General features: G+C 42.5%; 1 protein-coding gene across 1 annotated transcript in view; it reads right to left on the bottom strand.

Annotated features, from left to right (window-relative positions):
* The window catches only part of Tnfrsf21 (TNF receptor superfamily member 21), a 63,278-nt gene extending 38,766 nt beyond the window's left edge, over nt 1-24,512 (bottom strand). The window contains exons 1-3 of the mRNA XM_020172393.2: nt 24,207-24,512; nt 3,895-4,546; nt 1,862-2,344 (exon numbers count right to left, since the gene is read on the bottom strand). Of these exons, the coding sequence (XP_020027982.2) occupies nt 1,862-2,344; nt 3,895-4,546; nt 24,207-24,380 (1,309 nt within the window). The 5' untranslated portion in view covers nt 24,381-24,512. The remainder of the gene's footprint in view (nt 1-1,861; nt 2,345-3,894; nt 4,547-24,206) is intronic.
* Nucleotides 24,513-26,953: the final 2,441 nt, after the last annotated feature.

Genomic DNA, 26,953 nt, shown 5'->3' with positions numbered 1-26,953 from the left:
CTTCCTCTAAATTTTTTTATTATAAAAGTAGTATGTGTGTATCATATGAAACTTGGGGAAAGTACAGAAAACTAAGAAAGAAGGAAAAATACCCATACCTAAATCTCACTACACTGAAAAAAACTGTCATTTTAGCCTATTTCCTTTCAGTCTTTATTCTAAAGTTTCATGCTATGTTATGTATAAACTGTGTAGCTTTGGTTTGTTTTTTGGTTTTTTTCCTTAATCTAATATAAAGATTTTCCTTTGAAATAATCAAAAACAAAAACTTTGTAAAATCTTCAATATATACATGATATTCGGATAGGCCATATTTTAGTTATTGTTCCAAAAGTGGCCCTTTGGTTATTTTCAAAACTTATTATATACAATGCTGAGGCAAGGTGCCTTTCCCATGGGATGACTATCAGACAGAGTCATCCCAGTCTTCTGCTACTTTCAAACAAATATGTCCTGCTGCTTGCCGGCCACAGTGAATTATCATTCAGGAGGGAAACTTTAAGACTTTCCTTTTTAGAAAACAATCCTAAAAGCTTTGACACTTGCTACAACAAAGATGAACCCTGAAGGCATTCTGCTAAGTGAAATAAACCCGTCACAAAAGGACTGCTACTGTATGAGTCCATTTATATGAGCTTCCTAGAAATAAACCCACAGGGACAAAGCAGAATGGTGGCTGCAGGAGCTGAGGGGATGGGGGACCGGGGGATTAGTGTCTAATGGGCACAAAATTTCAGCTGGGGAAGATGGGAAAGTTCTAGAGATGGTGGTGGCAATAGTTCAACAATGTGAGTGTACTTAAGATCACAGAATGGCGTAATTAAAAATGGTACATTTTATGTTATGTAGACTTGACTACATTAAAAAGAAACAAAAATCAAAAAAAAAAAAGTTTAAGCTCTTTTACAGTAGTTTACAGTATTTCTATTTACACCATTGTGATAGGTTCACAAAAATAGAACTGCTAGGCAAAATGGAATAGGACTTTTCAGACTCAATCGAAAAGGCCGAACGACACGTATTTAAAAATGTACGCACACACCTTTATATTTAAGGGAAAGGAAACACCTGAATGGGATTACCAAAACAAGACTGGAATTTCATTTAGGAGTTAAAGGAACTACCACAGGTGGAAAACAACAGTCTTCAGGTCAAACTTAGGTCTAAGGCAAATAAGTTCTGTAAGCTATTTTTTGCCTCTTAAAAGAGGAAAAACCAAAATATTCTGGCCTGCATTAATTAAGTAAGAGATGAAGGACTCAGCCTCTGATGGCCAGCACATTATGTGTGGGTATCTATCATCCACAAGGCCTTCCTACCCTCCTGACAGAAAAGGCATCCTAAAAATCAAAGTAGAAAATAATGTATACATGAGGAAAGTGACAGGAATTGAAAAGCAACGATCAGATTCAAACTTTACAATGAGTAAACTTACCAGTTGCACTTGTCTTAGGGAGCCAGTGCCATACAAAAGGGAAGGACCCCAGCAGTCGGGAGATACGGAATCTGATCCCATCTGCCCTAAACAAACAACTAACGTCTTGTTTGGGTCAAACCTCTCTGAACTCAATTTCCTTATTTAAGTAACATAAGTCAAAGTCCCTAAGGGGAACTCTCAGGTCTCTGATTCTGCAACAGTCTCCTGTTTTAAAGGTGATAGGGAAAAATGAGAGAAGTTCTCTCTGAATGCACTGGTTCTAGTGAGATGGTCAGAATCATTCTCCATAACATGACAGATCAAGTAGTACCTGGAAAACAAGAGAGAGTCCACTAACTGTGCATTTCCCAGCCCTTCTGAAGGTAGGGACTGGAGAAAAGGGCAAGGTGGTCTGTAAGAAAGAGGAAAAGAGAAAAGGCTCACCATGGCCATTGCAATAGTAGATCCACTTCTCCCGGTTCTGGGTTGGGGTCATGGTTTTCTTTAGCCCTGCCTTTTCCACAATGGTGCTGGGATCCTGCCGGGGCCCCTTTTTCAGAGTCCTGGAGCTTTTCCGAATACTGCACACTACTATCACCACAAGCACCAGCAGCAGGAAAAGCACAATCATCCAGGGCAAATGCTCATTGATGTCAAAATGCTTGTGGAGGTTCTGTCTGGGAGGCCCCCTCTTGGGGCCCTTGATGGGCGTGCTGGACTTCTCACCCCCGGTGGCCTCCATGGACGGCAGCAGCTTCAGGATGTGTCTGTGGTAGGGGCCTTGCTGGTGGGGACTTGGGAGGGTCTTGTTCACGCCTTCCTCCCCCCCTGGTGAGCTTGTGTTGTCAGGGAGTGCCCCTTCCTGGGTTCCACTTGGTACCTTTGGTCTAACAGAGGCAGAAGAGTTGGATTCTGTTGAATTCATGCCTAGAAAAAAAGAGTAAGGAGGGGGAAGAGCTTTTCCATATCTGGGGATCTATGTATTCCTTCCTCTCCCTGGTCATCTCCAAACTATCGAAATAATCAAGGAAGAGTGGACAGCTGGAGCATAAGTGTAAATTATATTGAGCATTTTCATGAAGGCCCTAGCAGCATGTAGAAGATAAAGAAGGTAAAATCTGAATAGCTAAACTCACTTTCTTACATTAAAAACAAGGGCATCCTCAGGGATCTGAGCTTTGTAGCAGCTTCTCCTGTACTTCAAGCACTGAGTAGACAATGGGAATTTTCAGCACTCTAGTCAACTCTTACCTGTTTTGATTATTCAGAAAACTAGTCCAAATGTAATTCCTCTGTTCCTCTTCCTCTCTCACCTTTATACTATTTCATGATGCAATGGTAAAACTGAGCATATGACTAAGATAAAGAGCTAGTGGAATGGCTCAAGTGGTAAAGTAGGCCTGCCTAGCAAGTGTCAAGGCCTGGGGTTCAAATCCCAGTAATGCTAAAAAAGAAAAAAGAAAAGAACTACATACAAATCCAAGTTCAATAAGTGAAAGATTTAGTGCAACAGGACAGTGAATAAAATAAGGCAAAACTTTCTCAATAGCTGTTATCCATAGATTAAGCAAGACTGGGGCTGATAGCTTAGTGGACTTCAGAAGTTTTCACAAATAGTCTTTGGGTCCCAGAGATAGAACCCCGCCTCTTGAGAAAATCTGGAGTGACCATTTGGGCTCTTTGAGCCTATTTCTTCATTTCAAAATGGTATCATGAAAATCAAATATCATCACGCATGAGCATATGGTAGGCAGCACAACTCAAGCCAGCTAGCTCATGAAAATTAAATTCAATCAAAAAAGATTCAAAAGGCTAAATTTTACATTTGCCTGAGATTCAAATGGAAACTCAGGAAAACTCAGACACTTAATAAAGGATGTGAAGTTAAGATCATTATAAAAATATGGGAATATTCTTTTCCAGATATGAGGGCTAATTACCTTCACTGTGATATAAATTTGCTTATTTCCTGAAATTTCTAACTTTCTTTCCCATTCTTTATTCCATTTTGGCTTCAATATTCATCCTTCCTTTCTAGGTATAATGGCACTTTCTCCTGTCCTTTTTCCCTTCTGGCTGTGTCCCTCCATGATTAACTCTTGTTGGAAAATCTTTTAATCTGGAAGGAACCTTAAACATTTAAATCACTCACTCACTTGGCAAGTTTGAAAATGATACCTGAGGAAACTTACATAAGGTCATACACTGTGCCTACTTCTCTCAGTTCTTATTTTCTAGCTTGATGTAACCTAGTTTTTAGATATTTGATCTCTCCTAATTAAAAAAAAAAAAAACAAAACCTTCTGAGTGTAAGTGTTTCTAATAAGTCCAAAAGCCAGATTTAATTAGCCACAAAAGAAGGTCCCTTCTCCAAGGGATGACTTTGGGATACACAAACATCCTTTGTTATAGATCACTCTTGGTACCTCACTGGACTCAAAGCCTCTGCAAATAAATAATTCATGAGGTTAAGTTACCTTTGGGAACATAGGTGGAGGAAGGGACTTCATGGGATTCCATGTGCTCAGGGCGTGAAAAGATGGCTGTGCCAGAGGAAGGTGGGGTCGTGCTGGAGAGGGACAGGTGTGTGCCACAGACGCTGTCTGCCTCCTTGGTCCCTGGCTTGATCACCACCAGGTTCTGACTCAGACAGTCTGTGTGTGCTTTGCATTTCATCACACTGGAAGGCACATCAGAAAAAGTACCCCGAGCACACTGCTTACACCGCACGTCCTCATTCTCTGTCCCTTTTTTTCGCACACCCCAACCCACAGGACACGCTGTATGGGGGGCGCAGGTACCATTAGACTGGAACATGCCAGGTGGGCAAGTGCATTCTCGGTCAGTCAAGGCAGCACAAGGTAATTTCTCAATCATTGGCCGTGGACATGGCTGACTACAGTCATGGCACTTCTCTATGCCATTCTCATGCCTGGTAAAGGTCCCTGCAGGGCAACTGCTGCAAACACGCAGGCTTGTGTTGGTACAATGCTCGGAGACATAGGTTCCTGCTGGACACTTATCACAGGTAAGCACCTGGCCAGTGGCACGGTCAACATGGCGGTATGTGCCAATGAGATTTGGGACCTTCGGTTGTGGCTGAGCTGTGGTGGTGCTGAGGAATCCAAGCTGAAAGAAAGAAAAGGGGAGGGGGGAACAAAACCCAAGAGATGTTACATAGGAAGAGAGAAGGAAGGACCAACAATCACAACCACCACCACCACCATCATCATTCCTATTAAAGATCTGGTCAGTATCACATGCACTTGACACTACTGTTGCCACACAGTAGGAGAGAAACCGAGGCATGGATTCCACCTTAGCACCTTACCTACTGCCTGTGAGGCTGTTTGAGTTGCCTCACGCTTGCCTCAGCTTCTTGTTTTCTTTCTGTAAAATGAACCTGACACTACCTCGCAAATTGAGTATAATAATCAGTCAAGAATATGGATAGGAAAGCACTTTGTAGCTCGTACTAAAAATGCCTAGCTGGTGTGGTGACACACACTTATAATCCTAACACTCAAGAGGTGGAGGCAGGAAGACCATGAGTTCCAGGCCAGCCTGGACTACACACCAAGTTCTAGGATTTCCTCGCTTTACGATGAGACTCTGTCCCAAAACAAAACAGGCAAATGCTATGCAGGAGTTGGGCTATAGCTCAATGGCCAAGTGCTTCCCAGCATGCACAAGGTCCTGGATTTGATTTTCTGCACCATGAAAATAAACAAAAATAAAAATGCTATATAGAAGTCAAAGTCCTAATGTAAGAAGGTAATAACTAGCTGACAGTTGTCTTTCCTTCCCCAGCCCAACTATAAAGGTGCCATTTCTTGATACTAAAACAAAGCAAGTGAGAACACAAAAAGCACATTTTTCAAGCTATTACTTGAATAGCACTGAATTGTCTGGCTGGGATTAACCTATAGATGTGGCATGATTTTTTTTTTCAAAGCTTTCTTCTACATGATGCTACACCTTTGTTTTTTTCTCAACAAAGGCAGCTCTTGGCATTCTTGCTAATGTGCTTTAAACAACAGAGTGGATGCTTTTAGGTTTGCAAGCCTCTGATGGCTGCACCTGCTAGAGTGCCACCATGTAGCTACTGAGGAAACCATGCACAAAGCTGGCCCCAACCAGAGGGACTCAAGAGACTTTCAATTTCATTCACAGAATAAAAGCTTCACCCCACACACCAGAATTTTACACTAGCTTCCAGAATGAAAGCTTGGGGAAGAGCAAAGCTTTTTGCAATAATGAACATTGAGAATTCCAACAGTTTTCACTGTCCTCTGTAGAACAGAGAAAGTTTATAAGAAAATAATGGCTCCCGCAAACTACCAGCTACCTGACAGGGCAGATTCCCTCTAAGTTTGGGGCTGAACCAGTATCTATGAGAATAAAGCAAGAAGCTTTTTCTCTTTTTTTTTAATTGTTTTATTATTCATATGTGCATACAATGCTTGGGTCATTTCTCCCCCCTGCCCCACCCCCTCCCTTACCACCCACTCTGTCCTCCCTCTCCTCCCCACCCCCTCAATACCCAGCAGAAACTATTTTGCCCTTATTTCTAATTTTGTTGTAGAGAGAGTATAAGCAATAATAGGAAGGAACAAGAGTTTTTGCTAGTTGAGATAAGGATAGCTATACAGGGTATTGACTCACATTGATTTCCTGTGCGTGGGTGTTACCTTCTAGGTTAATTCTTTTTGATCTAACCTTTTCTCTAGTTCCTGGTCCCCTTTTCCTATTGGCCTCAGTTGCTTTTAAGGTATCTGCTTTAGATTCTCTGCGTTAAGGGCAACAAATGCTAGCTAATTTTTTAGGTGTCTTAGCTATCCTCCCACCTTCCTTGTGTGCTCTCGCTTTTACCATGTGCTCAAAGTCCAGTCCCCTTGTTGTGTTTGCCCTTGATCTAATGTCCACATATGAAGGAGAACATACGATTTTTGGTCTTTTGGGCCAGGCTAACCTTACTCAGAATGATGTTCTCCAATTCCATCCATTTACCAGCGAATGATAATATTTCATTCTTCTTCATGGCTGCATAAAATTCCATTGTGTATAGATACCACATTTTCTTGATCCATTCGTCAGTAGTGGGGCATCTTGACTGCTTTCATAACTTGGCTATTGTGAATAGTGCTGCAATAAACATGGGTGTGCAGGTGCCTCTGGAGTGACCTGTGTCACAGTCTTTTGGGTATATCCCCAAGAGTGGTATTGCTGGATCAAATGGTAGATCAATGTTTGGCTTTTTAAGTAGCCTCCAAATTTTTTTCCAGAGTGGTTGTACTAGTTTACATTTCCACCAGCAGTGTAAGAGGGAAAGCAAGAAGCTTTTTCAAAGTGATCAGAGTTCCTATTTACTTAGTATCTTGAAACTAACCCATGATTCATTTACTACCCAGCCCTAAAACTGAACTATCTGAACCAAAAACATTTCCTGGGAAGTCTCTTACCCAGTCCCAGAGCTGCCTCCAGTTAAAAAGACAATAATAATTTTTCATTCATTTTCAGTTTATAATACATTCAGTTTTTCTTTAATCTAAGACTAAAAGGAATGTTTTTAAATGGGTAGTGATTGATTTTCTTATTAAGAAGCTTAATTTCATCTGGGAGCCCAAAGAAAAAGCACCCCATGCTAAGTGATGATAAATTCTCTGATGTCTTCTCTTCTCAATCCTGACTTTACCTTTACCTTTTGTTTCCTTACTGCTTCTGTTTGCAAAATCAGCCCCAGAAACCCTCTTCCAAGCGTGGGAGATGCACTAGAAGAGGAACTGCCCTGTGGAGCCCAAGTTCCACTTGGCAAATATCAAGGACAAGATTACCTCCAATCTTCCCAACACTAAAGACATGACCCAAAAAGTTACAAAGAGCTTTGTCTATATTTCTTGGAGTTCTTCATTATCTAATGTCTACAAACAAAGTAGTTTTAGGTAGCTGCAGCATTTTGGACATTTGAAAAATGTATAAGTAACCCATATGGCAGGCTACTACAATTATTAAATGAACGCAGTGGATCAAACTCAAGATCTGACCCGGGAGTGGTGGTCAGGGTTGAACATAAATCTGATATTATGTTAACTATATCTGCCTCCCTGCCTGTGCAGAGGCTAGACAATCAGCCACATGCATCCCCAGGAGGTATCTATCGATTAAGCACAGGGAGTCACAAATGGCCCTGTGTATATGTGTGGTGGGGGAAGCTAAGCTTCCTACCGCTTCATGTGTCTCCCCAGAGTATGAACTCCAAAATCTAAGATATGGAGTAGGTAGGTGCTACGTCAGCCCCTGAGAATCACTGACTTAACAGAGCAGTATACAAAAGCCACCTCCAAATACCAATGCATCTATACTCTTCCCATGTTTTCAGTGGATTTGTCACCTTTTTTTTAGTCAGAGTGTCAGTATGTAGCCCAGGCTGGCCCCGAACTCCCTATCCTCCCGCCTCCGTCTCCCAAGTGCTGGGATTACAGACTTGCACCACCATGCCCAGCTGATTCATTTTCAAATCGGTCACAAAAGAGCACTGAACAGAAAGGACACAGCGGCAGGGCTGCCTCTTGGGCCAAGAAGGAGTGGGAGGTAGACTCTCAGTCCCCCATTCTGCCTTAAACATAGCAGCTCTGTTTTACCAAGCCTAATTAGGCTTCCAAGTAAAAGTTCATTTGAAAGAACTCTTGTTTTATGAGTGAAACAAGTCTGACCATCACTGGCTAGAGGGATCGTTAAGATCTCTTCCAAGTCAATGGTTCCAAACCACCTGTGCTACAAAGCTAGAGGAACTGCTCCACTGGGCTCCTTTTCCTCTCTGGAACAATGCTGGAGGAAGAGTGGCAACACTCCTTTCTCTTTAAAGACAAATGGTACCTGAGAACAGTTATTTTCCTGAGACCTTCTAATCAACTGCAGTCATGATCTAAGCTAGAGCTTTTCCCACTAGCTTGGTGGCAATCTTTAGTTTTTAAGAAAATTAAAACATTGTAAAAACCATTCCCAAAAATGATTCTGGAAGTGAAGTCGTGGGTAGTGGGGATGAGAGGGATCAAATCAAAGACAATTATTTAAGGATGCTCTCTATAAAATATAAAGACGAGATGGGCCAGGCACAGTTGGCTCACGCCTACACTCCTAGCTACTCAGGAGGCAGAGATCAGGAGGATCGTGATTTGCCCAGGCAAATGTCCACGAGACCCTGTCTTGAAAAAACCCATCACAAAAAAAAGGGCTGGTGGAGTAGCTCAAGGTGTAGGCCCTGAGTTCAAAAAAAAAAAGACAAGCTAGTATATGGAGAAAACACCTGACTGTGCCAAACACCTGAAGCTGGGTCTTACAAATCAAGATTCTTAATTCTCCCATTTGTACAGAGGTGGATAAATTGATATCACAAGTTCACCAAAGCCTCAGGTCACAGACACAAGCATCAAAATTGCCTAGGAAGATTTTACAAAAACTTCATATCCCCAGTCTCATCCTCTGAGGCCATTGTGACTCTGCAATCAGGTCAGGAATGTGTTTTGTTTTAGCTCTGTGGTTTGTTTTGCTTTTAAGCTCTCCAAGTGATTCTGATGCCTAACTAAATTTTGGACCCCCTGAACTAAGCTCAAACCCCTCTGGATCTAATCTCTGATTTTGAGAACACATTGTGGACACAACCCAATCCCACTGCCACAGTCACTCCCCTCCGTCTCTTACCCAGCCCTGTACTTTCAATTGTCCTAAAACTCTTTATTAGCCTTTTTTAACAAAAATAAACATTCTAGTAATAATTTTAATAAATCAGAAACATAGAGTAAAAACACTTAAATCTCTGCTCAAATCCACTCATCCCAGAGACTCACTGTTAATTTTGGTACACTTCTTTCCAGGCCCTTTTCTGAGTATTTGCGTGCTCATACTTTGAGTTAGCTGTTTCTGTTGCTGTGGAATTTACATATCTAAAGGGGACAGGCCATATGTACTGTTCTATAATTTGTTTTTGTTCAACTTCTTTCTTTTTTTCTTTTCTTTTCTTTCTTGGTGCTGGGGATTGAACTCAGGGTTTCACACATGCAAGGCAAATGCTCCACCACTGAGCTACAGCCCCAGTCTTCTTTTGTTTTACTTCTAACATTGATCGTTGAGATCCTTCCATATTAGAACATAGTTCATACTATGAACTTCATACTATGTTCTTCATCAGTATGGATTATGTCTTCACTTAGAGATTCTTCCTTATCTTTATGTCAATGAACACATTTTTCTATCTTCTATAATTCTTTCCTTCCCTTCCCATCCCCTAATCAGTTTCTCTTCTTTCCCTCCCCCTCCAAATACCAGATACAACCATACTGCTCTTAGTCTTTCAAGAATTACATTCTTCTAGATCAAAAAAAGGCTCAACACAAACCAATAACTTGAAAACACTCACTCCATCCTCTCTTCCTCATTAAAATATGCACCTACTATGTATGTATTTCAAGCCCATGGGTGGACAAAATCAAGAGTTGAAAGAATATCTGGGCAAAGATTTTGAGAAAAGAACATTTACATTCTTGCCTAAACATTGTCTTAATATCAACACGACCTCATTTTACTCCCTCATAAAATTAGCAGGTGGTGTTAGTGAGGTTGTATTCAACTGAACCTTCTAAGTGTTGTGATTACTTATGTCAAGCTCTACCTTTTTTATGAACCCTTTAAAACAATTCCTAGACACCCAGATTCCAAGCAGATGAGCAAATTCCTCATCACATTTCCTGTTTCTGTTCATCATATCAGAGCCTAATTACATATTGCCGTGTAATGCTGGCTAATGGCCCCATAAGTGTATATACTTATCTTCCCATAATGATTATAAGCAGCTCAAGGCCAGGGACAACCACGTAGACTGCACTTCCTCACTTGCTCAACTACCTCAATAATAAAGATTATGGAAATAATAAGCAAAGCATCCTCTGAGCCTGGGGCTAGCAAATGGAATACAACATACCAATTGTTCCTATAAACAAGTTTATTGGAATCCATGGCTGCTTCCATGCTACAGTGGAAGAGCTGGGTAGTTGTAACAGAGACCACATGGCCCACAAATTTCAAAGATTCAGTATCTGCAGAAAAAACGTCTCTCAAAACCTGTACTGAGCAATCAAAAGAAATATCAAAAATATAGACCAGTGCTCACAGAAACCCTCAGGCCTCCTCTGAGGGCTATACCTCCTCTGAGGGTTATAGCTTACACACCAAATGCAATCCTCTCATCTCTAGCCTAAATTTCCAGTCACTTCCCACCTGACTTAAGAAGAAATGCAAAACTGTTAATAGAGACAGGATCTCCTCTGAAACACTTCCCTAGCCTCCCTTCCCCAACAGAGAATGGTTTTTACAACCTCCCCCCATTCCCATTTTCCCTGTATGGATTCCACAGTTTTCTACTTACACATTTATCTATGAAGTGTGCCTCCCCCTCTGGACCACAAGCTCCATGATTACAAGGATCAATCAAGCTGATTTTATACACAGATACTACCCAAATCCCGAAGGACCTAATTCATGCTGACTAAAGGAGTGAATTTACACACCATAAACAGTTAGGAGCAGCAAATTAAAGGGTTGGTAGAGGAAGCTGCTGAAGATGGATAAAAGCAAGCTTGAGAAAACCCAATGTAGTCCCAAGAACTCAAGAGCTAAAGCAGTCTAGCACCCTTCCGTATAAAGGCAAATAGTTCATTTCACTTCCAAACACCCCAAAGACATCACTCTGTTTTAAAAGAACCACAACTGATTTACAAGAATTATCCTGTGCACAGAGCTTAAGAAGAAATTGCTTATAAGAGTTAAAACATTCCCCTCTCCTTTTTTTAAAGAAAAGAGTACACTAACTTGGTGCCTAGAATTATCAGTATAATAAGATTATTCTTCAAAGTTATCTATGTTCTTTCCTAGTTTAAACTTCAGTTATTAGGAAATTTTCGTTTATCCGGGAACTTATTCTGCCAACAGTGGGTAAATGAGGCAAATATCAAGTGCACCATCCCAAATGGTACATGGTATAGAAACACCATGAATCTGGGGGGTGGAGATAGGACTGGTGTTTGAACTCAGGACTTGGCTCTTGAAGTTACTCTCAAAGTAGGTGCTCTACTTCTTGAGTCACACCTCCAGTCCTTTTTGCCGTAGTTATTTTTAAGATGAGGGGATCTCACTAACAATTTTCCGTGGCTGCCTTTGAACCAAAATCCTCCCATTCTCAGCCCCTCAAGTAGCTAGTATTACAGACATGAGCCACCAGCACCTGGCTTGTGAATACTTATTGAATGACTAAAAAAACTAAGAACAAAACAAATTTCAAAAGAGGGAAGACGTAGCTCACGTAAATGAGTACTGTAAAGGCTGGTCTCCAAGGTCTCAGGACTCACCTTGCTTCACACCTGTGCTGTCACTTCTACTCTAGGGTACCGAGATGGGCCTGAGTGAAGACAAGAAGCACCTGAACATGCAAACACACATCAGAATGTTGGTGTCCACTTATTCTTCAAGAATTCTCATTCCATGGTCTTACTCTTCAAGCAAGCAAACAAAATTCCTCGCAACTTACGATTACAACATATTTATGCCATTCTTATTCCCTTATCAAATTCTAATCGTATTGTAATTGGAAATGAATGAACTCAAGGCAGTGATATCCTTTTATTATTTGTAATGGTCAAGCAGGAAAATTGCCTGGGAGTTTGGTGAAGAATGTTTTCAAATACTGTATAAAGATAGTATTTTGGAGAGGAAGTTCAGTTATTGTGAAGATTATAAGGCAACCAAGTTATTCCTGTGAGGATGACTAAAGCATGCTAACAGATGACCAAAAGGCAAAAGTCAGGCAGAGCTAGATGGATGCCCTCAGTTTCTGGCCATTTCATCTTGAGCATCATTGTTAAATTTGCAATATCCAGACATTGGCTGCCTAGAATTCTCCAGATTTGAAAGGAAAAAAGAAATGCATGAAAACGAGCATCTCAAGGGTAAAGCTTCCACAAATCACGGGCAGAACACTTCCAGTTATGTTATATAAACCTGGTGAGTTCTCTCATTTCCTATCATCCTTTCTGGTTGAAAAAAAAAAAAAAAAGTCTTCTGTTGCCAGGCCAAAAGCAGGGAGTGTTTTTAAAGCTGGTGGCTATCAAGAATGCCAAGGCTAGAATGTGCTGACTGTAGGACCAGGAGGAGGCAAGCTCAAGAGACAACAAGAAAGGAGAAAAAAAATAACAGGCAAAACTTCACCAGATGCCACTTCCCCTGGAGCCTGCAGGGCAGGAGGGCATGTGCAAGAGGCACTCAGCCCCTGGGCCACAGAACCTCACCTCCCTCCATCACAGTGGCTATTACATAAGACCTCCACCTACCTAAAGATGCCAAGAGCTGGCTGTCCACTTACCTAGTCACTAATCTGTAACTGATTTGGCTTCACATGCAAGACAATAGGAGAACTTGGGGGGATACTACTCTGTGCTCAATAAGAATTTAAAGAACATATTAACCTAGGCAAAACCAACTTTTCTAGGCAGTGTGGCAACTCCAGCATGGAAGTCTAAGGAAAACTTATTTGGACATCGAGGGTGCCAAGCAGACCCAGTTCTACCAGGTACTAGCTGGGTGTGATACTGTGACAATAAGAAATATATATTTCTACATATTATTATTTCTCTACCCCAGGTTTCTGGCACATCGCTCTCTAGAGTGATATCAGTGTCTTTTGTATGTGAATGAAATGATTGGAGCTGATGACTCTTAAATAGCATCAGGGTTTGGATTGGTCACCAGAAAGACCAAGGCATGATTATCAAGTTGTGATTTTTGCCCCAACCCTCAACCTCTGAGAAGGAGAGAGGATGAAGGATGAGTTAATCACCAATGGCTAGAGATGTAATCAGTCATGCCAACATTATGAAGCCTCCATAAAATCCCAAAGGACAAGGTTCAGAGAGCTTCCAGACAACTGAGCACATGCAAGTGCCCAGAGGGTATGTGCCCAATGGAGGTTCTGCACCCCTCTCTATGCCTTGCCTCTTCTATATAATTGCTCGTCTGTAATACCCTTTATTAATAAGTTGGTAAAGTGTTTCCCTAAGATTTGTGAGCCCTGCACTAGCAAGTTAATTGAACCCAAGGAGGGGGTCATGGGAACCCAGATTTATAGCTGGTTAATCAGAAGCACAGATCACAACCTATCTTAAGGGGGAGGGGGAAGTCTTGTGGAACCGAGTCTTTAACCTGTGGCATCTGAAGCATATCTCCAGGTAGACAGCGTCAGAATTGAATTACAAAACTCCCAACTGTATCAGCTGGAGAATCAGGTGTCTGGTATGAGAGTAGGAAAAACATTTTGGGTTTTTTTCTATCCTTACTACTGAGTGGCTCAAATTCCATGTCTCTACTGCCTCCCTAGTATAATGGAGATAACAGTAATACCTACACTCAAGAGATGCTTTGATCATTGTTAAAATAGGTAAGGCATTGAAAAGTTCCTGGCACATAGTAAGTACTTCACAAATACTAGTTTCTTAACCGTCACTCCCATCAACTTACTATTTTACTATATTTTAGTTTTATTCCCTTGAGATTAGACAATCTTTTTTTGGTGATGGGGGGGCAGTACTGGGGTTTGAACTCAGGAACTTGAACATACTGGGGAGGCCCTGTACCACTTGGACCATGACCCAAACTTTTTTTGCTTCAGGTGTTTTTCATATAGGGTCTCCCTTTATGCCTGGATAGCCTGATTGGTGATCCTCCTATTTATGCTTGCCACATAGCTGGGATGATGGGCACATGCCCCATGCCAAGTTTTTATTGGCTGAGATGGGGTTTCAAGAACTTTTTGCCCAGGCTGGCCTCGAACCATGATCTCTCAAACTTTGCTAGGGTTATAGGCTTAAGCCACCACTATTGGCCAAGACAATCTTTTAAAGAATCTCAATTAAGATTCAAATATGATTCCTGAGAAGTATATCGAAAATTCCAGATTATATTTTATTTACATATTTACTTATTTATTGCAGTGCTGGAGATCAAACCCAGCCCCATTCACATGCCAGGTAAGTGCTCCACCATAGAGCTATGTGGCAAATGCATCCCCAAAATTCCAGATTTTAAAAAGCTCTAATCATGAAACATATCCTCCTAGACAAAGAGCATACTATACAACCCGAACTACAAACTTCATGTAAAGAGTTTAAAAAGAAAAAAGGGCCAATTTTCAAAATAGATGTATAAGAAAAAGTTGGTATGTGCATAGCAAATAAGAAAGGAGAAAGGATTTAATATGAATAAGTACAGTTTAAATAAATGGAGCAACATTTATTAAGTATTTTCCAGAGTGCATTTCTCCTGATCTAATCCCATAAAATGGGAACGATTTTATGGTCCAAAGAAACAAAAATGAGTAAGCTCTAGTACCTGCCTATTATGGTACAGCTCAGAAGCTACAAAGTTTTCACATTTTGAATACTTGAAAAAAATCAAAAGGACATTTAGTAACATATGAAAATCATACAAAAATTCAAATTTCAGTATCCACAAATCCAGTTGTATTGGAGCCCATGCTGTGAGGTACTGTGTGAGACTGCTGTTTCCATATGAAGACAGAATGGGGCAGTTACTACAGAGATCTTATGTCCCACAAAGCCAAAAACACCATCTTACACTTTACAGATAAAGTTTACCTGGCCTGAAATTTAAGAAATGTTCCTCATTATAAGCTTCTCTTGGGAAGGCACAATTAATATCATCTCCCCGTTGGCTCCAGGAGACCCTGGAGAAGAGCTCCCCAACCGGGGAACTGAATGAACCCAACTCTTCCTGAATGAATTTACTCATCCAATCCTTTACTCACACCTGTGTCTTAACATGCTGCAGAATATGCTGAGGTAACTCTCACCACAAATATGACACTAAAGTCTAGAAAGGTCAACAAATCCAATATTGAAAAGATAAAACTATAAAATGCAAACTTATCAGAATAGTTTATCCCATCTGCTAAGGGATTGATTTTGACTATTAAAACAAAATGAACTGCAACAAAAAGAAAATATTCTCAGACACAAAAATGAAAATGGGTTAAATAACAAAAACTTAAAATTCCATGTTATTAAATATAGTGATATCAAAAGAATGTAAATATATATGCCACATACAGCTAGTGAAAACCTACAACCAAAAAGATGTAGAGAATTAATGTAAAAGAAGTTAGCATAACTTCTGCTCAATGGTAGAGACAGAGGACTACCTGAGTATTTACAAAAGTAACCATCATGTGGATAAATTTATGATGTCTCTAGCAACTACTGAAATGCAAATTTGTACAACCAAAGACCCTTATAACCGAATTAAAAGAGCATAAATAAATTAAAGTGATAAACCCCAGTGCTGGCAGGTTTGTGGGGTAGAAAGCGTATTTATAGATGGCTGATGACACTCTAAATTAATTGTCTTCCTGAAGAAAACCTTATATGCAACAAAAGCCATAAAACTGTTCTTTTGTTTCCTTTGACCTGGCAGTTCCACTTTGGGGAATGCACCTGGGAAAATAATGCAAAACCAAAAAGAATTACTGGTCTGCATAAAACCATCTTCATTAATGCCACATTCAGTGGAAGAACAACTGTAATCCATGTACCCAACAACCACGAGAAAGATGGCTCCACACATTGCTAACTGGCAGGGATGCAGCTATTTCAAATGGCAGGCATGAAGACTGAACTAATGGGAATCAAATCTCTTCAGACTGCCCTTCCCACCATAGCCGGAGTCAGCCATGATCACTGTTTTCCTTCAACACCACGTCCTCTCCTATCTCACCATCAGTAAACTCTCTCCAAAATCTCTGTCTAGTAATGCTCATCTTCACTGCCACCATCCCAGCACCCATTGTCTCTACCCTGAACTGTTGTCAAAGATTCCAACTGGCTCTTGCTTCCATGCTTCCTCCATTCTAACTCATACCAATGATGCTGCTAGAGTGTTCTATTTTAAAAATTTAGGGTTGTAGAAGGCTTGCCTAGCATGTACAAGGCCCTAGGTTCAATCTCCAGAACTTCAAAACAGAACAAATTAAAAATTGTTTAAAAGATTAAATTCAAGTCATATTGTTACTCTCCTTCTCACTGCATTGAGTGATTTCCCCATGTCTTCACATCTTCAAGAGTCCCATGTGATTTAACCCCTGCTTGCCTCTTCAACCTCAACCCTAGCTCCCATAGCTCTCATTCACTGAGCACCAACCACAGTGGCCTACCTTTTATTTCCTGCATTGGTAGGATCTTCCCTACATATGGGCTGTTCTATCTGCTATTCCCTCCCAATGGTATCCTCTTCCTTCTTCTCTTTGAATGTCTGGTTCTTATTCAACATCACCCCTTCTATGAACATATATCTATATGTTTCCACATACCTATAGTCATATCTGACATTTAATAGATGCTCCATAATTTTTATTAAATGAATGAAAAATACAAATATGTCTCTAAGAGAACAGAAAACAGCTACACAAAGAAAAGCAGAACATAGACAATACAGACACATGAGTTAAACTATTCTAGGTGCCAGTCACCATTTGCCTTTGAATTTCTTTCCCTTCTCCCGACCTTCCTGCCTGTCCCACTCCTGATTGAGTAGAGCTGGCCATATCTAGGGTGAAATTAGAGAATGTTTTTTCTCCCAAAGTTCCTCTGGGAGACCAGAATTCTAAACCCTTTCTGGGACCAATGATTAAACAATTTCCTCTCACCCTTTGTCTTTCTCTGGTCTACTTAATTCCTATAATCTACAGAGATATATGTTTAAAAGCTTACTTAAGAGGGTGTTACCAGTGAGTATGATAAACTACACACTGCAACACACACACACACACACACACACACACACACACACAAAATCTATGGGACCTCTCAAATCATGGAGTTAAACCAGTTTCTAAGAGACCTGAGATGAAAAGTGAACAAAGGAAATACGACTAACAGATGGTATAAGCCCATGCACTTATTCTATACAAATAATTAGGTTGGCAGCAAAGAAAACTCTAAAAGGTTCTCAGGTTCTCAGGATAAGTGAGCTGAAACTACATTGCTAAGCAGAACTCATGTCACGCAGTTACTCACTAAGCAAATATTTTTCAAAATGACCCAAGTTGCAGGAAAGCAAAGCACCCATCCCCTATTTTTAACACTTCAACTTGGAGGATCTTTCATCTTGAGCATGGCACCACGGCCTGTCAGAGTCACACCACAGGAAAATGCACGCCCTCCCCTTTCAATCCACACACAGTTTGCTCTGACTAGTAGTTTTGGCTAAATTTTCAAACACCATCATGGAGCAGAAGTGTTCACCAGATGAAAAGAGCAGGCTGAACTCTTGGGTAAAGTCTTTCCCTTTACAGGAAACAAAATTCTGACAAATTAAAGTAAACCATCCCTACCTACAACTTGGCAGAAAGAGCAGTGTATGAAGCCACACTGACCTAGATTTGAATACGCTCTACCAGCACTTGCCAATGGCACGACTTTCAACTCTCTCAAATCTCATTCCCTTATCTGTAGAATGGGGCTAACGTATCTACCTCAGGGACTTGTAAGATTTCCTGAGATGGTTTGTAAAAGTTATAGAATAACATCAATATGTACTTGATAAACATGGGCTAGTGATAGCAATACCAATGACTAACACTAATAGCCATTTTCTTATCACTCCTCTTGGAGCCTCAGTGCAGAAGCTCAACTCAACCTAATGTGCTGATCTCATCTGATTCCAGGACTCATCACCTCTCTCCTAAATCCATGAAGCCTATGTTCCTTCTCCCCAAACACACAGATCTGCAAATGGTGCCAAGCAACAGAGCCGCCACGAGGTTCTGGTGGCAGAGGAGCGAATGGAAAATTATACAAATATTAGATAATTAGCCTAGATATGCCTTGGCTTGCTAAACCCCTCCTTCTTTTATGTTTACTTTACAACAGTCTTGGGTGTAATTTTCAAGTATTCTGAAGGTAAAACTACATAATATAGCACTCTGACAACCCACCCACATCCTGCCCATCCCACACCTGCCTGAGATCCTCTGAGCACACCCTTCCCACCACTGCAAACATCTGTCATCTCCAAAGCCAGCACACTGACATGAGAATCTTCCTGGTGGCCTTTGGCACCCCTCAAGAACACTGAGAATGTTCCTGCCGTGAATCAACAACATGAATATCAGAGATCATCCTCTTTCTAGACATAAGTTCTGACCATATGACATCTACCAGATTCCTCCCATGTTATACAACCTCTGTCGGAGCTCCACGTCTCTTGGCTTCAGGCTAGAAATGGGAGGTGGTAGGAAAGCCAGGTGACAAGACAATTTCTGTTGACTTTTGTGTATTTGACAAATAAAAACACTGGAGAAAGGCCAGTATTTATCCATGTGCTCGCCCCTATTCCTAAAGAATCAGAACTCAGCAGCTGCTACTGAAACAGCAACAAAGCCCAGCCCCCTGCTAAGGCTCAATGGGGATTCAACTTTGGGACCAAGCTAACTCCTATTATGGCTTTGGTTGTCATTCTGTCCAACAGGCATATCTATCTGCATCTAATGCTCTAGACTAAGTCTGCTCCAAAGGATCACTGAACTCATGCCCAAAGCTCTTAGGTAATCTAGGCTCCACTTGGCACAGAACAGAAGCACCTGAGTTTGCCAAGAAGTTGCTGGTGACCTGGTATCACCACAGTTTGCCAGGCTTGCTTCGGGGGAAGAGGGCCAGCGAAGTGTTAGTGCTTACTGGCAAATGGGCACTGCTGTTTACGCAAGGCAAAGTCACTCAGCTCATGCTCGTCCCTGAATAGTCTGATGATGCATCTGGTCATTTCCTGTCACCAAAAGAAAAACAATTAATAAACTTTATTTAAGCCAATTACAGTTTACATGCATTACAAGGGGCTAGTTGAACAAACACAAAACCAGTTTGCAACTTGCCTGTGGAACCTCTAAAGAGGCTCTACTTCTCATCCTCAAGGACGGAGTCAAGTGCAAAGTTAAAGTGTGATGTTTATGCATTCTGAGCTTCAACATACAAAGTACACAGACTTCTCACAAGAGCACACCCAGAAGCCTACACTTACTTCCTCCTATCCAGTGAGGCTACACATGGAGAAAGCAACTATCTGTAAACTACCCAAGAAAATACAGCATTGACCATGCTTCGTATATATTAGTTGACAGACTTTGCTCAAAATTAGCTTACACTAATTATATAATGAAGGCAGATGGTGGATCTATACTCATATATTCTCAGTTTTTTCTATCAAAGTTGGATACATCTTACTACAAGAAATTGTGTGCGTTGTATGTGCTTATTTGGTTTGCTTTTGTAGTTTAGTTACCCTGGAGGCTTGTTTGTCCATTTCAGATCAGACCTGAGGCAGATTCAAACAAATGCCTTTATGGCTGGCAGAGCAGTTCAAGTGGTAGAGTGCCTATCTAGCAAGCGTGAGGCCCTGAGTTCAAACCCCAGTACTGCTAGAAGGAAAAAAAAAAAAAAAAAAGTTTTATCTCCCATCTTAGTTTTGGGCTGGTGGAGCGACTCAAATGGCAATAGTGCCTGCTTAGAAAGCATGAGGCATTCAGTTCAAACTTCAGTACCACCAAAACAAGCAGCAAAGAAACAAAAACATGAACCCATTCTAGACATTTTGACTGGGGATAACAGATGTGGTAAGTCAGGAATCCTTCATTCCAGTTCAAGTTCTGAGTTGACCATTCCTCCCCATTCCTGACTTCCCATAAGTCACTCTCCCTCCTGAGGCTGAGGTACATTATTCTGAGATTAGAGGTGTTTTCTTTCTCTTTCAAACTAACAGCCAAAGTTACTTCAGGCATTTTATAAAGATTTTAACATCAATCCCCTTTTGCATTTTATTCTGGGCCAAGTACATTCACCCACTGATTCCACATGAGCAAGTGAAATCCAACCAGCAGTACTGACAGCCACCTTCATGGTGACATCCGAACCCCAACTCATCTCTGGGTTTGCACCAGCCAGGACAGCGCCTCACTAGAAAAGGGTGATCAAGGTAGGGTTTGTCAACATGAAAAAAAGTCATTTCCTCAATGTAGACTGCTTTTTCCCTCAACTAAGAAATATAGGGCATAGGCTCCCTTCCAGCTTTCATATTCTAGGATTGCAGAATTCAAGTGCATAGAAATTTAATTCGAAGTTCTACTTGAACTTGTTCCTTAGCCATGGCATGATTCAGAACTTCAGCCCCCACCAGACCACCCCACAACCTGCTTAGTCCAATAGCCAAAGTGAAGGTCAGAAGGCAGCTCTAACCTAGATGTCTGGTCTCAGTAACAGTGTCAAACACTAATACTTGGTACTTTCCAGGCAGACACAGCTGGACAGGCTATTACAACAAATGGTACTCTGTCTGGAATTCATATTATAGGTACAATAGTAGTTTCCAAAACTTCAGATCCAATGTCCATACCAAACTCCTTTCTCTCCTGCCTACCTGCCAATGTTCTACCTGTACAGCCAAAGCAAGCTCCCTGAGGGAAAAGGGCATCTCTGACTGGATATTGTCACCTTGGGTAAGCCATTCTAGGGCGTTCATTAAACTGGCACAAACCTACAGGTCTCATTTACCCTCCCTCCAGACTTTGGGCCTGGAACACGTATCTTGTCTTTCAGTTTGTACATTACTGCCTAATATCACATAGATGCCCCAACTCATCAGAAACAGAACTGCAACCAGCAAGAACAGTTCCTTCCAAAGACACTCACGGAAGCTCTACAACAAACCAAGCTGTCATCTCAACTTTCCCCCAGTAACCTTTCTCTGTTGTTGCATTTTATTATCAAGCAATTTGAAGTTGTGAAACAGGCACTATAGCACAGGGGAGAGGGAAAACAGTGCTGAAGAGTTTCAACCCAGGGCCATCATACACAAGCTGTGTGGCTTAGAACAGACTTGTGAAATTCTTAAAGCTTTATTTTCTCACCTGTAAAATGGAGGCACTATCACGGAGATTTTGGAAGTAGATGACATATTGATGTAAAGTATCCTGCACCTAAGTAATTGCTGTCCACCCCCCCCCCGTCCCACGCTCTCTCTCTCTCTCTCTCTCTCTCTCTCTCTCTAATTGCTCTCTATATATATCATAGTATATATTTTATAGTGTATGTGTATATATAGATAGCCTATCATGCCAAAGTTTCACAAAGATAACTAAGACTTTCACACAAAAAGGGAGATAAGTTGAAGGAACAGGGTTAATTTTAAGTCATAATGAATGAGACATTCCAGTGGCACTATTGTTTTTTAATCTAACTTCAGGTCCTCCAGTGGTGTTCTGAGTACCCCACCATGTTTACCTGAGCTCTGATAGACATTTTGATATGGCTGAGAATTCCAGTGGGACAAATGTCCCTGGGGACAATGTGAAGAGATCACTGCTTTACACATAAGCCTGCAGAGTGGGAATGGGAAAGATAGGCCTTTCTTCCCCACCTTGACTGAGTGCTAGAACATAGTGCCTGATGACCTCTGGCACACCCCCTTGGTCATCCTTCAGGATTCCTGGAATTTAAGTGAAACTTTTTTTATGTTTGACTTGTTTTGGGTTTAAACTCAGGGCCCTGCAGCTTGCACGGCAGTTGCTTTGATCACTTGAGCAATATCTCCAGCCCTTTTTGTTTTAGGTTGTTTTTCAGGGCCTCATGCTTTTGCCTGGGGCTGGCCTCAAGGATAATCCTCCTGCCTATGCTTTCTGCATAGCTAGGGTTACAGATATGCACCACCATACCTAGCTTATCTGTTGAGAAGGGGTCTCATTAACTTTTTGCCCAAGTTGGCCTCAAACAGCCCTCCTTCCGATCACCTCCTGAGTAGCTAGGATTACAGGCATGAGCCACTATGCCTGACTAAGTGAAGCCTTTTCATTATAGTTAACTAAAGAATAAGAACTTCTATATTGGTTATCACCTTGATATTGCCTCTAAAACCCCATTATAAATTCCATTTTTTAACAGCCAACCTTACATTCTAGATCTTCATTTGTAAACACAGTCCACGATTTTGGGGTAAGCTGAGTTTGATGATTTAAGAAAAGGAGATGGGCCCTTTCTTGATTATTGAAGCCTACCCTTTGATTGTATTGATTAAGTAGCTATCTCATGGTAAATAGATGAAATATTGCACAATGACTTAAGATTTACTCTGTAAGTGAATTCTACGAGAAGTTTTACAATCGAATGTACTGGGGCACCCAACAAACATGTAGTGGAATTAAAGCAGTGGGTGTAAGGCCATGAAGAAGGAAACCCAGTGACAGACCTAACTCCACTGATATTGGGATCACTGTCCCCAAGGGCACAGAATGGGCTTCTCTATAGACTAAGACAGTCAATCTAGATTCTTGCCCTAAGAAACTTCCAATGCTTTCCACCTGCCAACACTTGTTTCAAGGATACAAACCTGGACTTAGCCATTATTATAAAAGGCAGAAAAGAGTCTCTGGAACTTGCTTCATTATAAATGCTAACAGCAAAAAACTTCTCTTTACTCTTGGTTTCTTCTCTCTTTTCCTCTTAAAATACACACAGAAGGAACCAGAGTGTCTGTAGGATGAATTCCCAGGCCTGAGCAACAAGCAGATCTTGGCTGGCCGGGCAGTGGGCCCTTGGGGGCAGGAGACAGCAAGCCTGCCTTTCCCTTACACAGCCTTGCCATGAAAACAGGCTCTTTTTGTTTGGTTTGGTTTTTAGCTAACAGTCTCCATCCTCCCTGCAGGGATAAGAGGCATGCAAAGTTTATGATGTTGAAGGGCTTGATCTCAAATTTTATTCCACCTAATTCCTGGCTCATCCCAATACTGGAAATAAGGGGGAGGGATGTGGGGGAAGTTGAGGGTGAGTTTTGGGTCAGGGATGAGTTCACGTTTTGGCCACATATGTGATGGAGGACTGGGCATAGGGAGTGCCCCAGATGTGGATGCAGCCTGGATACTGAAGGGACCTGCACCATCCTGCAGGGTCACCTGCCTAACCACAGGTAGCAAAGACTGGAGAAAATCTTTTAAGCAGAGCTCATTTCCCCTCCCCCCTACCGGAGAGCCAGTGCGCTTGCTGGCTCAGAGCCGGTGCTTGGAGGCGCCTGAGTGGTCTACGGGTTCCTTTCTTTTTTTTTTTTTTTGGCATGCAGAAACTGGGACCCACCGCAGCCAAGAAGGAAGGAAGGATGGAGGAGATGGTGGAGGGGCGAAGGAGGGGACGGCCTGCGCCCTGCTCGGGAATGCACCGCGGAAGCACCCAGCGGTCGCCGGTGGCCGGCGCGCACGGGTACCACTGTCTCCCACTGCGGTAGCATCCGGACATGACATTGCGGTTGCAACAAAGCGGCGGCGCCCGGCGCTGCAGCTCGGGCCCCACACCACGCGGAGGGGCCAGCGCTCCCGGGTGTGGGGGTGAGGGTAAGTGTGGGTATGCGAGGTAGGCCGAGTGGGGGGAAAAGCCCTGAAATGCGCAGGAAGCCGGGCAGCCACCTCTTGCGCCATCTCCAACGCAATCAGACTACGCTGCTAAGAAAACAATTCGCCTTCATTGCCGAGTCCCAGCTGAGCCTGCGATTCCCCCAAATGACCTAGCAGGAGCCCTCCGGTGTGTTGCTTCCCGCAAGCAACCCTTAGCAACCCAGCCGGCCCGGGGACCCGCCCCGCTCCCAGAAAAGAGCTCCTGCGGCTCGGGCGCAGCCGCCACCCTCGGTCCCCACGAGCGCTCACCAGGAGGAGGGAGCCCGCGATCATCGTGGCTGCGACTCGGCCGGCGATGCGGCTGCAGGAGGCGAGGGCGCTGCTGCTGCTCGTGGAGGTCCCCGTGGCTGAGCCGGGGACTCGCAGGAGCGCCCGGGGCGCGCGGCCCCACGGCAGCTGGCACCGGCGGCTGCTTCTGCCCATCGCCGCATCCACCGCCGCCTCCCGGGCGTGGAGCCCATCTACCTCCAGCAGCCCATGTGCACTGCGGCAGCGGGGCGGCCGGGCAGGTGAGGGAGGCGACAGGGGAGGCTCTGAGGCGCTCAGCACCTGCCCAGGGGCGCGGGCGCCCGGGCGGGGAGGAGTAGCCGCGGATGCCGCCCGCGCCTCGCTGTGCTCGCCTCCGACAGCGGCTGCGGAGAAGCAGGGAGCAGGGCTGGCGGCGAGACAGCAAAGGAACAACTTCCCATAGCGAAGCTCCAGGCACTACCAAGCCGCCCTCCTCCGCTGCCCGGACCGGCTGGCGAGGGACTGAGTCGGGTGGCCGCCGAGCGCCGGGACACACGTGGTGGCGCCGAGGGGGCGGGGGAGCGGCCCTTTGTGATGTCACCCGCGAGGAGGCCGGGCTCTTTGTGCGCCCGGGAACGCGAAGACGTTCCGGGTACAGCGGGGAGGGACAGGATGCCCCCTGGCGTTCTGTGAAGAAATTGCACTTGCTGGTCCAGTTGGGGAAGTGCTGGAGAGCCAGGCACACCTCTGGTCTCAATCTTTTTTTTTTTTTTTCTAAGATAGTTATAAATAAATTATTTCTGCAGTACAGATCTGTTGTTTCTGACACAATGATTAAGAACAGCCAACAATTTGGGCGTAGTGGCGCACTTAATCCTAGCACTCAGGTGTCTAAGTCTGGAGGATCATGAAGGTGAGGCCAGTGCGGGCTGCATAGAGTGACCCTTTCTTAAACAAACAAAAACAAAAATACAGCCAACAACCACAGAGTACTTAAATCGACTGGGTGACAAAAGACTTGTGTGTTTACTGCACTTTGAAGTCTCCTGGAGAGTTTAAAATATGTATATTGATTCCTAGGTCCCCTCCAGAAATTTAGATGTCATTGAAACAGGAAGTAGCCTGGCTTGGGCAATAGGAATTTTTTTAAGTCCCCAGGTAATTTTAATATCAGGTAAAGTTTGAGGCCTTCCGAGCTAATGACTGCAGTTAAGAAAATCCGGACTAAGGATTCCAAATCTGGAATGGCCGGTGTTGGTCCATGAATAGCCTTCAAAGCCCTTCAAACTCATTGAAATTTGTAGACAGATACATTTTCCTAATTAAAGAATACAGAGTTTTGAAATCAGATTATCACAGCGATAAGAAACATCCTCCCCTTGACCCTCTCCCTCCCCAACATGCTGGAAGTTTTTGGGCTGAGTTCCAAATGCCTTGGTGGAACATAGGTGGATAGGAGGAAGGTGGCTTGCTGGTTCAGCAAGGAACAAACTAGTGTTTTCTTGGATGTTGGCGTCTCCCACACTTCTGAATATAAGGAAGGAACTACCATCCCTTTCTTTGTTTACCTGGGTGAAGACAGAGTCTCCTTACTGTGGCTACCATTTCCAGCATGGTGTTAGCATCTGCGCACTGAAAGCACCTGGATGCTAAACACCAATGACACACGGTTAAAATTACCTCTGCAGCCATCTGATCCACACCACTCAATTGTGAGCTTCATGATGGTGGGTTTCATCTAACCTTTCCTTGGTCCCTTGCTTCAGGACCCAATGCAGAATGACTCTGAAGATAATCTGCTAAGACAGGGTACCAACTATTTGTTTTCTTATTAGTTAATATGTTGTCCTTTAGGATTTTTTGTTCCGTGCATGCTCTGGAAGAAGCTAAAAATGAATATGAGGATTAATTCCAATCTCTTCTTTCAAACATCCACCAGTAAAGAAAAGGATTGTCTGTAAACACTGGAAGTAAAAAGCTACAATATAAAGGCTCTGGTGAAATTAAAAGAAATTCTAGAAAATGTTACCACTAAATATGGCATTTGGGGGAGAGGCGATGTTTGTACTTGAAGTTCCTTAGCTTTCTTCAAAAGTTCAAAGAATGAGGGATGAATGTTATGTCCAAGGAAAAAGAAGATTGGTGCTGATAAATTACAATTTTAACTAAGATGGAAAGGCCTAAATGGGTAAGACTAACCTTATCTTTGCTATAAAATCATTCTGTCTCCAACCTCCATCCTAATTTTGGACTTTTTCTACTTTTGGAGATGCTGTACAATTCCTCTAAGTTTCTAGCTTCAAACCTATTGTTCATACTTCCCTTTTCCTTAACATATTTCCAGTCAATATACTTTTTTTATCCTTCTATTTTTTTCCATTTCTCACATCTTTATAGTTAAAATTTTAGGACTGTATATCTGGACACTGGAGAGAGCACCAGTGCTACCATTTTCCCTTGTGTTTGCCTTATTTTTTAGTCTATCCTGCACACCTTTGGAAGATTTAGTAAGTTTAATTAATAATTAGGCACAGAAAAACATTAATAACTACTACTAATAAAATAATTATAATAAGACACTTAATAAAACTATATGAACTTTGTCACTCAAAAAAATCTCATTGTACTATACTCACCCTTTTTTTCTTACAGTAATGTGAGATGATCCAGTGCCTACCTGATGGGATGAAATGATGGAAATGACGGTGGCATTGTGATATACTGTTAGGTGACTATTGGTCGCTACATCCAGCATTCAGTATACATTT

Source organism: Castor canadensis, chromosome 8 (genome assembly GCF_047511655.1).
Source record: "Castor canadensis chromosome 8, mCasCan1.hap1v2, whole genome shotgun sequence".
Taxonomy (NCBI): domain Eukaryota; kingdom Metazoa; phylum Chordata; class Mammalia; order Rodentia; family Castoridae; genus Castor; species Castor canadensis.
Note: the sequence above shows the minus strand (reverse complement) of the source record. Positions and strands in the feature narration are given on the sequence as shown.